Source organism: Capra hircus, assembly GCF_001704415.2.
Source record: "Capra hircus breed San Clemente chromosome X unlocalized genomic scaffold, ASM170441v1, whole genome shotgun sequence".
Classification (NCBI taxonomy): Eukaryota; Metazoa; Chordata; class Mammalia; order Artiodactyla; family Bovidae; genus Capra; species Capra hircus.
Window position 1 is genome coordinate 40306302 of NW_017189517.1, and position 14427 is coordinate 40320728.

At 43.3% G+C, this 14427-nt stretch overlaps 1 protein-coding gene across 1 annotated transcript; it reads left to right on the top strand.

The window, feature by feature from the left end:
• The first annotated feature begins 2654 nt into the window (after positions 1–2654).
• On the top strand, positions 2655–11806 carry ARL13A (ADP ribosylation factor like GTPase 13A). The gene is made up of 7 exons (XM_018044108.1): positions 2655–2713; positions 3075–3145; positions 7240–7495; positions 8355–8460; positions 10792–10976; positions 11329–11419; positions 11513–11806. Exons 1-7 carry the CDS (start codon positions 2655–2657, stop codon positions 11804–11806), a joined length of 1062 nt encoding a protein of 353 aa, XP_017899597.1.
• Positions 11807–14427: the final 2621 nt, after the last annotated feature.

The following is a 14427-nucleotide window of genomic DNA, read 5'->3' on the forward strand; positions in this document are numbered from 1 at the left end:
CCAGGAGGTCCTTATGGGAATCTGAATGATTTCCCAGGGAATGAACAATGATCTAATAAGAAATGCTATAAAATGTGAGTCTCTATTTGGGGATAGCAGTTATCTAAAACAGTGGGTGATTCTGCAGAATCCTGCTAAGTTATCCATTAATAAGCAGATACATATTCACCACTGTGGAAAATTCTGAAAGAGATGGGAATACCGGACCACCTGACCTGTCTCTTGAGAAACCTATATTCAGGTCAGGAGGCAACAGGTAGAACTGGACATGGAACAACAGACTGGTTCCAAATAGGAAAAGGAGTACGTAAGGCTGTATACTGTCACCCTGCTTATTAAAATTATATGCAGAGTACACCATGAGAAACGCTGGGCTGGAAGAAGTACAAGCTGGAATCAAGACTGCCAGGAGAAATATCAATAATCTCAGATATGCAGATGACACCACCCTTATGGCAGAAAGTGAAGAGGAACTAAAGAGCTTCTTGATGCAAGTGAAACAGGAGAGTGAAAAAGTTGGCTTAAAGCTCAACGTTCAGAAAATGAAGATCATGGCATCCGGTCCCATCACTTCATGGGAAATAGATGGGGAAACAGTGGAAACATTGTCAGACTTTATTGCTTTGGGCTCCAAGATCATGGCAGATGGTGACTGCAGCCATGAAATTAAAAGACGCTTACTCCTTGCAAGGAAAGTTATGACCAACCTAGAGAGCATATACAAAAGCAGAGACATTACTTTGCCAACAAAGGTCCGTCTAGTCAAGGCTATGGTTTTTCCTCTGGTCATGTATGGATGTGAGAGTTGGACTGTGAAGAAAGCTGAGCGCTGAAGAATTGATGCTTTTGAAGTGTGGTGTTGGAGAAGACTCTTGAGAGTCTGTTGGACTGCAAGGAGATCCAACCAGTCCATTCTGAAGGAGATCAACCCTGGGATTTCTTTGGAAGGAATGATGCTGAAGCTGAAGCTCCAGTTTGGCCACCTCATGGGAAGAGTTGACTCATTGGAAAAGACTCTGATGCTGGGAGGGATTGGAGGCAGGAGGAGAAGGGGATGACAGAGGATGAGATGGATGGATGGCCTCACTGACTCGATGGACGTGAGTCTGAGTGAACTCTAGGAGTTGGTGATGGACAGGGAGGCCTGGCGTGCTGCGATTCATGGGGTCGCAAAGAGTCGGACACAACTGAGCGACTGAACTGAACTGAACTGACTCACCACATAATCATCAGAGAGCTAACCAAAGCCCATCTGAGTATCAACCTAAGTACTTTGGTAACCCAAACAGAGCTTCCCCCAGCTCTGGGCCCCATACATAGACATTCAGTTCAGTCACTCAGTCGTCTCCGACTCTTTCCGACCCCATGAATCACAGCACGCCAGGCCTCCCTGTCCATCACCAACTCCCAGAGTTCACTCAAACTCATGGCCATTGAGTCGGTGAGGCCATCCATCCATCTCATCCTCTGTCATCCCCTTCTCCTCCTGCCTCCAATCCCTCCCAGCATCAGAGTCTTTTCCAATGAGTCAACTCTTCGCATGAGGTGGCCAAAGTACTGGAGCTTCAGCTTCAGCATCATTCCTTCCAAAGAAATCCCAGGGTTGATCTCCTTCAGAATGGAATGGTTGGATCTCCTTGCAGTCCAACAGACTCTCAAGAGTCTTCTCCAACACCACAGTTCAAAAGCATCAATTCTTCAGCGCTCAGCCTTCTTCACAGTTCAACTCTCACATCCATACATGACCAGAGGAAAAACCATAGCCTTGACTAGATGGACCTTAGTCGGCAAAGTAATGTCTCTGCTTTTGAATATGCTCTCTAGGTTGGTCATAACTTTCCTTGCAAGGAGTAAGCGTCTTTTAATTTCATGGCTGCAGTCACCGTCTGCAGTGATTTTGGCGCCCAAAGCAATAAAGTCTGACACTGTTTCCACTGTTTCCCCATCTATTTCCCATGAGCAGATGCCATGATCTTCATTTTCTGAATGTTGAGCTTTAAGCCAACTTTTTCACTCTCCTCTTTCACTTTCATCAAGAGGCTTTTTAGTTATCATATGACCCAGCAATTACACTCCTAGTTATAAACTCAAGAGAACTGAAAACCATATGTCCATACAAAACTTATACAATCCTACGCACACACACATATATATAGCAGGATTATTCATAAGAGTCAAAAAGTAGAAACAATCCAAACATCAATTGATGGATGGATAAACAAAATGTGGTATATCCATACAATGGAATGTTACTTAGCCATAGAAGGGAATGAAATATTAATACATGCTACAACATGGATTAACCGTGAAGCAATTGTCTAAATTATCCTCCACCCCATCACCAATTCGAAGGTTGAATAAAGATATTCCTAACAGGGATGAACTATGGCTGAAGGGATAGGCCACACCTAATGCCATCATGCCTGTATAGGTTGCTTTAATAAGAAATCACTGTTTTGCCACTAGAGTTGATGATAATCGGTTCCCCCGCACCCCACCCATGACATAAACAAGGTTGGACAGAATGAAATAATGGACTTTTGACCGTCCCAGTCTGTTTATCAGTTTCTGCATATTCATAAGCTAATTTAGGTTCAGAGTTAACCATGGGCTGATTTCTTGTTTCCCTTAATATTAAAGAACTAAGCTGAATCATGTTCCGGCTTCTGACTTCCTGCTGGTGTCGTCTAAAGACAACTGAAGAGACTGAGAGGTAATACTGTAATTATTTCTTTAGACCTGCTCCACCATTTCCTCCAGTGTACCAAGCCATGATCCCTCACAGGACAGATCCTTATGATATATACTATTGGGGGCATGACTAGGTGGTGTCTACAAGATTAGGGGCAGGGTTGGGGAAGGATGGCAGTTCTACAAGGCAAGTGAATCAAGGAAGCAAAGTGTCCTTGGAGGCTTTGGGGTGTAGTTCCCACTCCACCTCCTACCACCTGGCTGTGCCTTTATGACTGCATTGGGACTACTGCAGGCAGAGCCCCAAACACCAAAAGTATAATTCTTTGTTTAGACTAACAGTACTTTGAAGGCTTTGACTCATTTTTCTTTTCCATTTCTAGACATGTAGTCATCATCATCATTGGACTGGACAACTCAGGGAAAACTGTTCTTGTGGAGGCGTTCCAAAGACGTAAGGAACTGAGAGCATTAGATACTAGTTTAGGTCTCCCCTGGGTCCCAGTGACCAGTGAAATGTCATTCCTTCCTACCCTTACTTCATGGCGCTCAAGTTACCTCATTGGAAGGTAAACACTTCCCAACACACATGAACAAGACACACACACACAGAGACACACATACACTCCTCTCCTCAGGTGTTATCAGCCTGTTTATGTAATGTCTGTTACCTGCTCCCTTTACAAGATACCCTAATTGAAGGTCTTTTCATAGTGTCAGTCTGAATGAACTGTGACTATGCAAAGCACTGCAGTTGATTAGGAAGGAAAGCAAGTTTGAAACAGTGTCTAGTTTCAGAGCTCAATTAATGTGGAATTTGGTCTAGATAAGAGAGACAAGTGTGAAAAAAAAAAGAGAGACAAGTGTGGGATGATGAAGAAGTTTAATAACGTGAAACTGTTTGTGACAGTTCATATAGAGGGTTGGAGCTTGAGAAATGGTGTCAGTTCAGAGACAGGCAAATTTAATACCAAATCTCCAGTTTAATACCTTGACATTTCAGCCAGTGGTTCAGCCTGGTATTCCACCTTACAGGCAGCAAACTTGATTCTGCCTCTCCCAAATCTCTGATTGGCAGAAATGATAATTAAAAAATAAAAAAGGTAAGAAGCAGCAAAAAAAATCAAGGAGCCAAGATAAATCACAACGTTACTGATAAAGGGAATAATTTTTAGAGTCCAACTCAGCACCACCCCTAGATTCCCATCCAGTCTGGGTGGGGCCTGGGAACATATTAAGAACACCCCAGGCTTTTCTAATAGCCATCGTTGGGAAGCACTCAACCGTAATTAGCCTTATGCTATTTTTCCTATGAGAATAGCATGTGCTTTCCATTCTAATTCCTAGAAGATAGAGCTTGCAGTCTAATTTGTTACTCTTTAACTTGCCTTGTGCTTGATGAATAACTTGGGGATGATTCATAAACTTCATTCACAGAGACATTTTTATGGCTAAGAAGCAAATTTCCACTGATGTCACATTCTGAAGAATTATCTCAGGCCACCTCTGTCCATGTAAGACTTCCAGAGACTAGTAGACTCCTCTGGACCCAAAATGCAATAGCTTGCCCCCTATCAGTTCAGTTCAGTTCAGTCGCTCAGTCGTGTCCGACTCTTTGCGACCCCATGAATCACAGCATGCCAGGCCTCCCTGTCCATCACCAATTCCCGGAGTTCACTCAGATTCACGTCCATCGAGTCAGTGATGCCATCCATCCATCTCATCCTCTGTCGTCCCCTTCTCCTCCTGCCCCCAATCCCTCCCAGCATCAAAGTCTTGCCCCCTATAAGCTCCTGCAAATGCTTATAATTGCTGAAAACAGATGATAGCCTAGGGAGGAAGTTCCAATCTATAAGCAGTAAATTGTGTAAATATTTGAAGACACTGGCTCTAAAATATTTTGGGACATAAGCCATTATTACCAACAACATCATTCACTATAACTGTTTCGTCTGGCATGGTCATATGGGGCAAGGGATCCAAGCATGGGCACCAGCAGTGCTCTATATGAGGGTGTTTAAAGCAGTTTCAAACCTAGCTATATATTTCGAACTTGAAAAGAAAATGCTTTCTGAGCCCCACCCCATATCTCACTCTCTCAAAGAATGAGGCCTAGTGTCATAGGTTTTAAGAGCTCCACAGGTGATCCTGGTGCATAGTGGGTACTGAGAGCCAAAAATCAGAATCACACCAACTCACAGGGGACCTGAAGGTTCAGATATTTGGGCCTGGAGAAGGCCCAGGGAACCAAAAATCTTAACAAGTGTGCCAGATAATGCTGAGACAGGCAAAAATTCTACTGCTCTTTAAGGCAGTGAGTCTCAAAATGTAAGGTGAGAAAAATCACCTAGGGATTTTGTTAAACATAGGAGTTTGCTAAAAATAAATAAATAAATAAAGATACCTGAGAGAAGATGATGTAAGAGTAAAAAAAAAAAAAAAGATACTTGTGTCCCAAGTGTAGGATTCTTATTCATTTGGCACGGGGTGGGACTTAACCATCACCCCCATGTAACTCTAAAGCAGATGATCCCCAAACTATGCTTTATGTAGCATTCTGCTAGGGATATAGAGATGGATTTGACTCAGTACCTCTCCTCAGAGTGTTTATAAATTAATAGAGGCAATAAGAGAAATGTACATTGTCAGAGAGCAACTTCTGATGGTTTTTAGGGTTTGCCAACAATAGACTGAATTATTGGAGAATTGGTAAGGTTGAAAATATAAAGAAATAACAGGGAAAAAACATAAAGTTTGCTTTGATATAGAAAACACAATTTAAAAATTACCTTTAGAGTTTTAACCTATTCACTTATTATTTTTAAGTAGTCTAATATAGACATAACAAATAACAAAATTGTGAATGAAAATTACATGTTCTGTGAACACTATAATTAAATAATTGACTAACATAAAATCAGAAGAGGACATTATGAGATGATAGTAAAATGTAATAATATGTACATATACACACATATAGAGGCATATTATGTATACACATAAATGTGTATAGTCATACATTTCCAAAGATCTGAAAGCAGGACTTCGCAGCTAAGCAACTTATTCTGGCAATCCTATAGAAAATGTCCCATGTAAATTTGAAACTAGAGATAAGAAGCTACTGATTCTGGTCTTAGAACTCCCAGGTATGAGTGTAGAGAATCTGTAAAATCATCTTGCTACTAATGTGGACAGAGATCTAAGCCAGGCTGTCGGTTTAATAGACTGGAATGTGTCTACAGAAATGCTGAACTGCATTTCTCTGGGGGCTGAGTGAGAGGTGGGATGCCCTGTGGGACTGTATGGTCTGGCCATAGCCTTGAAAGGGCAAAGGTGTCTGAGTTTGGCATGGTTTCTAGGAGATATGAAAGGAAGAGGACATCATACTCTCCTCCACAGTAACAGGCCCCATAAAAATTTACTGAACACTGACTATGTGTAAGGGAATGCGGAGCCCCTCCCTCACAGAGCTTATATTTTCATTGGGGAGGCAGGATGTGCACAGAATGAGGTAAAGGACCAGTTTAACACATCATGTGCTTAACTAGAGATCGAAGTGAGAGCTGGGCCAGTCAGCGAGGCTTCCTAAAGAAAGTGGTACTTGAGCTGGGCCTTAAAGAAAGGATGGGAGAGAAGAGCTTCATCAGATGCATTCAACAAATATTTACTGAACACCTGTCTGCCAGTTTCTGTGCTTGACATTGTGAATATATAATAGTAAATACTGAAAGGGTTTCTATCCTGTTGCAGTTTATAACCCAGATAAATAAATCATAGAATTTATAACACTGTAACATGGGCTTCCCTGGTGGCTCAGACAGTAAAGAATCCGCCTGCAGTGCAGGAGACCTGGGTTCAATCCCTGGGTTGGGAAGATCCCTTGGAGGACAGCATGGCAACCCACACCAGTATTCTTGCCTGGGGGATCCCCATGGAAAGAGGAGCCTAGCAGGCTATAGTCCATGGGGCCACAAAGAGTCAGACACTACTGAGCGACTGAGCATACATGTGCTGTGGTAGTGGTAAGCCCAGAAGAAAGGCACCTTATCCGGACTTGGGGATGGTAGTGTGAGTTAAGAAAATTTTCTAGAAGAACCAAGATCTGAATTGACCTTTTAAAAACAAAATAGGTGTTAACCAAGCAGAGTAGTGAAAAAGTATTCTAACCAGTAGGAATAGTATCTTGTGAAGGCCCAGGGCAAGGGAGAGCCTGACATGCACATGGAATGGGGGATAGGGAGGCACACGAGTCAAGAAGCAGAGGGAGGAAGAGGCTGGGTACCAGAGACCCTGGATACCAGTCAGGGAAGAAACGGATCTGGCAGGTTAGGAGGTGAAAGAGTTTATATTCTGTCTTCAGAGCAGCAGGCACTCAAGGAAGGTTACTGAGCCAGGATAGGGTAGTGTGGGCAAAGTGCTGGTTTAGGAAGATGAATCAGCATGAGCAGGATGACAGGACACCTCCATAGGATTCCTGAGCGCAGGCTCTAATCAAGGTCCAGATAATCATGTAACAAATTCTTTCATCCTCTCTTCCCCTATGCATAGAACTCCCTAGTAGTAGTAGGATGGACAGTTGTTCAAACTCTGAACTAACCACACTCCTGGTGGATAATTATGAAGTTTCCATCTATGACCTGAAAGGAGACATGCAGGGCCGCGAAATCTGGCCAAACTTCTATGCTCAGGCACATGGGCTTGTTTTCGTCCTGGATTCCAGCGACTTGGAGCGCATGCAGGAAGTGAAGGTCATCTTACCCAACCTGCTGTCTGATGAAAGAGTGGCTGGGAAACCCATCCTGCTGTAAGACTCTCCCTTTGTGTCCAATTTCCCCTTCCCATTCTGAGCCTTTAGAAGAGAGGTAGACAGAGGAAGGGCTAGGTGGTTTCTCTGTCACATCCAGTTAGACCGCCTCTCCTCTTTGGCTGAGGGGTAGTGGCTCAGTCCTCTGTGGGCTGTTTTCAAGAGCCACTTTCTACCAGACACTGCCATGGGGGAACCTGTTATCTAATTGTGCAAAGGTAATTTTGAAGGCAAGCATCAAAGGGAAATGCACACACCCTCCTCACCCATTTGTCGACTCTTCCTGAAGATTGCCTCCCTACATTTGCTTCTCTTTTCTGGCTTCAGTCTCTGACCTTGAGATGAAGGCCAAAAACTCCTGTGTTGCATATTCAATGCCAGTGGCCTGCTCCCTTGGCAGACTGCCGGAGACTTATGCCACTACCTCTTATTCCAGGGTGATATTTCAGGTGGCCTGTCAATCCTCCCCACCCCCTTTTAGCCTTTTTTATTCCTTGTTAGCACCCCCAGCTCAAGCATGAACAGAGTTTAGGGGAGGGTATAAAAGCTCCAAATTTGTTCCTATCCCAGTTAGAAATTCTAATTAAAGTTTGATGGTGTAGTGTAGAAGTGAGAAATGAGGCTTGGGGATTATCTCAGATTCAAATTACTTGTGCTATTCTTTCCTCCATTGAGAGCTGGCTAGAAAAATGTCTGGATTACCTTACTGGGTGTGGCTTAAAAGCTAGTCCCTGGATATGGAGCAGCTGTACCAGAATTGGATATCCCCCTCTTTCCTTTCTTTTCTTGCCCTTGGTCTCTATCTCAGTTTCACTCATCCTCTCTTCTTCCCTCAAAATCTTCCAATGCCTGGTTTTAGCCTGGCCAACAAGCAGGATAAGACGGACGCCCTGCCGCCTGGTGATATCATTGAATATCTGCTGCTGGAGAGACTAATGAATGAGAACAAGTCTCCGTGCCGAGTGGTAAGTGTCCAGCTCTCCCTTCCCTTGTCCTCTCAACCAAGGCTGATGCCTTCCACAGCCCATAATCAGTCTCCTATGCCAGATCTCAGGCAAAGCCTCTCCCTGACACAAGTATGGTAATGATTTCTGACTCAACGGTGATAAGTACCACTCACTTACAACACTTTTGCATCTGTTTTCTCATTAGGCCTGCAAAATAGCTCTTTAAAGCTAGAAATTTGAGTAGTCTCAATTTATGGTTAAGAAAGCCAAGACTCAGAGACTCTGTGTGCCTTGTCCGAGGTTATACATCCAAGACATGACACTTGATTAAAGGACCTAGCTTTTGTACCTTTCATTTACCTTCTCAGGAGTAAATGTTGAGTATCTCTTCAGTTCAGTTCAGTCGCTCAGTTGTGTCCAACTCTGTGACCCCATGAATCGCAGCACGCCAGGCCTCCCTGTCCATCACCATCTCCCAGAGTTCACTCAGACTCACATCCATCGAGTCCCTGATGCCATCCAGCCATCTCATCCTCGGTCATCCCCTTCTCTTCCTGCCTCCAATCCCTCCCAGCATCAGAGTCTTTTCCAATGAGTCAACTCTTTGCATGAGGTGGCCAAAGTACTGGAGTTTCAGCTTTAGCATCATTCCTTCCAAAGAAATCCCAGGGTTGATCTCCTTCAGAATGGACTGGTTGGATCTCCTTGCAGTCCAACAGACTCTCAAGAGTCTTCTCCAACACCACATTCAAAAGCATCAATTCTTCGGTGCTCAGCCTTCTTCACAGTCCAACTCTCACATCCATACATGACCACAGGAAAAACCATAGCCTTGACTAGATGGACCTTAGTCGGCAAAGTAATGTCTCTGCTTTTGAATATACTATCTAGGTTGGTCATAACTTTTCTTCCAAGGAGTAAGCGTCTTTTAATTTCATGGCTGCAGTCATCAGCTGCAGTGATTTGGGAGCCCCAAAAAATAAAGTCTGACACTGTTTCTACTGTTTCCCCATCTATTTCCCATGAAGTAATGGGACCGGATGCCATGATCTTCGTTTTCTGAATGTTGAGCTTTAAGCCAACTTTTTCGCTCTCCTCTTTCACTTTCATCAAGAGGCTTTTTAGCTCCTCTTCACTTTTTGCCGTAAGGGTGGTGTCATCTGCATATCTGAGGTTATTGATATTTCTCCCGGCAATCTTGATTCCAGCTTGTGTTTCTTCCAGTCCAGCATTTCTCATGATGTACTCTGCATATAAGTTAAATAAGTAGGGTGACAATATACAGCCTTGACGTACTCCTTTTCCTATTTGGAACCAGTCTGTTGTTCCATGTCCACTTCTAACTGTCGCTTCCTGACCTGCATACAGGTTTCTCAAGAGGCAGGTTAGGTGGTCTGGTATTCCCATCTCTTTCAGAATTTTCCACAGTTTATTGTGATCCACACAGTCAAAGGCTTTGGCATAGTCAATAAAGCAGAAATAGATGTTTTTCTGGAACTCTCTTGCTTTTTCCATGATCCATCGGATGTTGGCAATTTGATCTCTGGTTCCTCCGCCTTTTCTAAAACCAGCTTGAACATCAGGGAGTTCATGTATTGCTGAAGCCTGGCTTGGAGAATTTGGAGCATTACTTTACTAGCATGTGAGATGAGTGCAACTGTGTGGTAGTTTGAGCATTCTTTTGCATTGCCTTTCTTTGGAATTGGAATGAAAACTGACCTTTTCCAGTCCTGTGGCCACTGCTGAGTTTTCCAAATTTGCTGGCATATTGAATGCAGCACTTTCACAGCATCATCTTTCAGGATTTGAAACAGCTCAACTGGAATTCCATCACCTCCACTAGCTTTGTTCATAGTGATGCTTTCTAAGGTCCACTTGACTTCACATTCCAAGATGTCTGGCTCTAGATTAGTGATCACATCATCGTGATTATCTGGGTCGTGAAGAACTTTTTTGTACAGTTCTTCTGTGTATTCTTGCCACCTCTTCTTAATATCTTCTGCTTCTGTTAGGTCCATACCATTTCTGTCTTTATCGAGCCCATCTTTGCATGAAATGTTACCTTGGTATCTCTAATTTTCTTGAAGAGATCTCTAGTCTTTCCCATTCTGTTCTTTTCCTCTATTTCTTTGCATTGATCACTGAAGAAGGCTTTATCTCTTCTTGCTATTCTTTTGAACTCTGCATTCAGATGCTTATAATCTTTCCTTTTCTCCTATCTCTTAGGAAGTCTTAAGAGCCTCTCTAGGTACAGCAGAGCTTCTGTGTACCTGTGTGCTGAGGGTGATTGAGACTATGGGCCCCAGAGGTCCCAAGCTCCTGGGCTAGAGTCTTCTCTTTTTGTCACAGGAACCTTGTTCAGTTGTCAAAGACCTCCAAAGGAGCCATCAACCTATAATTGATGGCCTGCACTGGCTGTTATCTGCCATTGGGGAGGAATATGAAGAGCTGTGTGCTCGCCAACAGCCACTGCCACCAACCATTGCAGCCTCCAGTGGCACTAGAGGATTTGAGGAAAGATCCCCAGCAGACAGGTACTGAGCTGCCTCTGTTAGGTGTACTGATAAGAATAGATGTGGGAGTTAATCTTCAACAAAAGCAGGGAGTTCTGGGAGGAGCATGAATTCTGTGAGGTGCTGAGCAAGTCTCTCGAGATCAATTGGCCCAAATGGGGTGAAGGCAGTGATCACAAACATCCCAACACTGTTAGGTACATCCTCCCCTAGGCACAATTTGAGTGGGATGAGTTAAATCATCAGTAGTAGAGTTTCTCCAAAACAGGGTTTCTAGTCTCTGGTTTGTTACACAGAGGAGAAAAGGAACACAAGCCCCTTAAGGAGCTTGAATCTGTTTTCACTATGGCTTTATCCTCTCTATCTTCTCCAGCTTTGCTACCCAAATGGGAATGTCCAAAGAAAATAGACAGCATGTAGGACAACACTCAATGGAACCTAAGCCTCTGAAGTCAATCCTGCTAGTAAGTGGCTCATTAAATGTTATTGCCTCAGGGACCAATCTCTGACCTCTTTGGGCACCAACTGACTTTCTCCTCCATCTTGCTGATAAACAGAAAGAAGGTGTAAGAATAAGACCCAAGAAGAACGTATCAGTAACCTTTGCCTTAGATGAACCCATGGAGGAAGGTGAATATTCTGGGGAAAATGGATCTCATAACACCGCTGGAGCTGGTAACACCAGTGGAGCTCATAACACCGCTGGAGCTGGTAGCACCGCTGGGGCTTGTATCATCGCTGGAGCTCATAACACCCCCAAGCTTCGCTATGGTCCAAGTGATGACTTTCAGCCCCCAGCCCCATATACTGGGGATGATCTTTTTGAAGGTAAGGGCTGGATCACTGATTAGTTAGGGTAAAAAAAAGATATAAAGGCCCTTCCTCACAATTTAAAGTGAGGAGTTTTGATCCCAAAACTCTTTTTTCATGCTATGGTTGGTGATCAGGAGAGAAGCAGATCAAGTGCTTGTAGAGTACCATCTGGCAGCCCAGTACAATGCTCCAAGATCTTTGTTTGGATGGCTGTAGGGTTATCTTAAAGGTTATGATTTCCAGTGATAGACGTACAAATTGGTACAATCTTTAAAGAGAGTAGTTTGGTTGTCTGTCTCCCTCCTACTCTCCATCTCTCTCTCTCTCTATGTGTGTGTGTGTGTACATGTGCACATGCTCAGTTATGTCCAACTCTTTGCGACCCCATGGACTGTAGCCTGCAAGGCTCCTCTGTCTATGGGATTTCCCAGGCAAGAATACTGGTGTGGGTAGCCATTTCCTACTCCAGGGGATTTTCCCAACCCAAGGATTAAACCTGTGTCTCTTGTGCCATATATATATATATCTTGGAGAAGGAAATGGCAACCCACTCTAGTATCTGTGCCTGGGAAATTCCATGGACAAAGGAGCCTGGTGGGCTACAGTCCATGGGATCACAAAAGAGTGGGACATAACTTAGCAACTGAACAACAAGAACAGCATATATATATATATATATATATATATATATATATATAGAGAGAGAGAGAGAGAGAGAGAGAGAGAGGGAAAGAGAGAGAGAGAGAGAACTTTAAAATTGTGGAAACCATATGAGCCAATCATTTTATGTCTTGAATTGTAGCCAAAGATAATTAGACAAGTACACAAAAAAGAATGCTCATAGTTGTTCAATCACAGCATTGTGCATAACAGCTAAAAGCTGGAAACAAGCTAAAGGTCTAACAATGGTGAACGGCTAGATGGTGCACCGATACAATGGAATACTATGCAGACCTTAAAAGGGCTAATGTTGACATACTGACTGGCATGGAAAGTTTTCCACAACCCAATGTTTTGTTGGAGAAAATAGAAAGTCAGAGCACAGCATGTACAGCATGATGTATATATGTCCACAGACCATCTGGAGGGAAATCACCAAACATGAGCAGTGGTTTTCTCTAAGGGTAAGAGTCTAGGTGATTTTTAGAAGAGCCGAGGTACCTTTCTTAGGGTTTTTGTATTATCAGAAATTTTTTAATAATCAGATATGATTTCTCCCAATACACTAAAGGCACTAAAAAAAGAAAGCTGTGAGGATTTAAAGGCCCATTGTTGTTAATGGCTACTCCATCTCAAATGTTCCTTGGCCCCAGTTTCCATGATGGTAAACTGTCGATTTTACAATGTCACCTTTGCTCTCCAAAGAATCTGGCCCTTCAGGCTACCTCAGAGTCTTGGGTTGTTATACCTACACAGGGGGGCTGTTAGTTCTGTCTGTTAATACCTCCACAGTCCCCCTATAATTACACCTACTCTAACATAATATCCCGATGAATCTTATCCCCACCAAGAGGCTCAAAAATAGTTAAGGGGAATGAATAGTTTGAGAATAGCTTGAAATAGTTTAAGAATGAAGATGACCTGGACAGGAACACTGAGGACAGAAGTGCTGCTCTGAGAAGGAGGATGCAAGTTGAGTGGCAGGAATCCAGCAGCAGAGTGGAAGAAGTGTCTTTCTAGATGTCTGATTCTACTCCTAAGTCTCTGTCCAAAATTGAAACTCATTTTTCATTTCTATAACCTCAGAGCCAAGGGCAAAAAGGATAATGGACACCTGGGACTCAGAGATGTTACTGGACAATCCCTGATGAAGCCTTTGAAGCCTTTGACGTGGTTAGTATTCCTTAGGTGAAGGGAAGAGAGCAAGAGGGAGAGCAAGTATGAGGTCAGGGCAGAGAGGGACACCTGGTGGGATGCCATCTACACCCCTTGGAAAGTAGGCAACACTCTCCTCACCTGGAAGGACAGGAAGTCTGGTGCCTGGCTTCGCTTGCAGTGACGCCTGTTTTCTTTTTCTTTTAGCAGACTTTTAACAGAGAGCTAAAGAGAAAAATGAAGGAACATCAAAAGAAACACCTTATATCCCTCCTTTATAAATGGGTTCATCTGCAGAACCATTAAGATTTTTCAGTTTTCAAATTTCTGTCTGTTAATACCTCCACAGTCCCCTATAATTCCACCTACTCTAACATAATATCCCTTAGAACTCCCGTTGTGCCCATATATAAATCTTCGAGCCATCAATTGAATCTTATCCCCACCAAGAGGCTCAAAAATAGTTAGGGGGAGTGAATAGTTTGAGAATAGTTTGAAATAGTTTAAGAATGAAGACAACGTTGGCAAAGAAGATCAGAAGATCTTTGTACCCAGATGCTCCTGATGAAGCCTGTGAGCAACATACCAAGGGTAACCAACTGCAATTGAGTCTTAGAAGTACAGGGTCAGTTTAGAACTACATTTTCTCCCCTTGTGTTCTTGGGTGGAAGGGGACTGGCATTATTCTGCTGAGAATTATGCTCTACGGAATCATTTTTAGTCACGCCTCCGAAAACAACTCGGTTTTAAATTCCCAGCCACTGTCTGTGAAGCCTGGCAACAATTCTTTTGCTGTCCCTTCAGGAACAGCAACTGATGTCTCTCCTAACATTTAGGTTAGGTG

Excerpts from the sequence above, each read along its gene's own strand:
- ARL13A (XM_018044108.1), top strand. The coding sequence starts at position 2,655 with ATGTTCCGGCTTCTGACTTCCTGCTGGTGTCGTCTAAAGACAACTGAA. Across the intron at positions 2,714-3,074 it reads ACAACTGAAGAGACTGAGAG|ACATGTAGTCATCATCATCA; the intron begins GTAATACTGTAA and ends TTCCATTTCTAG. Across the intron at positions 3,146-7,239 it reads TGTGGAGGCGTTCCAAAGAC|AACTCCCTAGTAGTAGTAGG; the intron begins GTAAGGAACTGA and ends CCCTATGCATAG.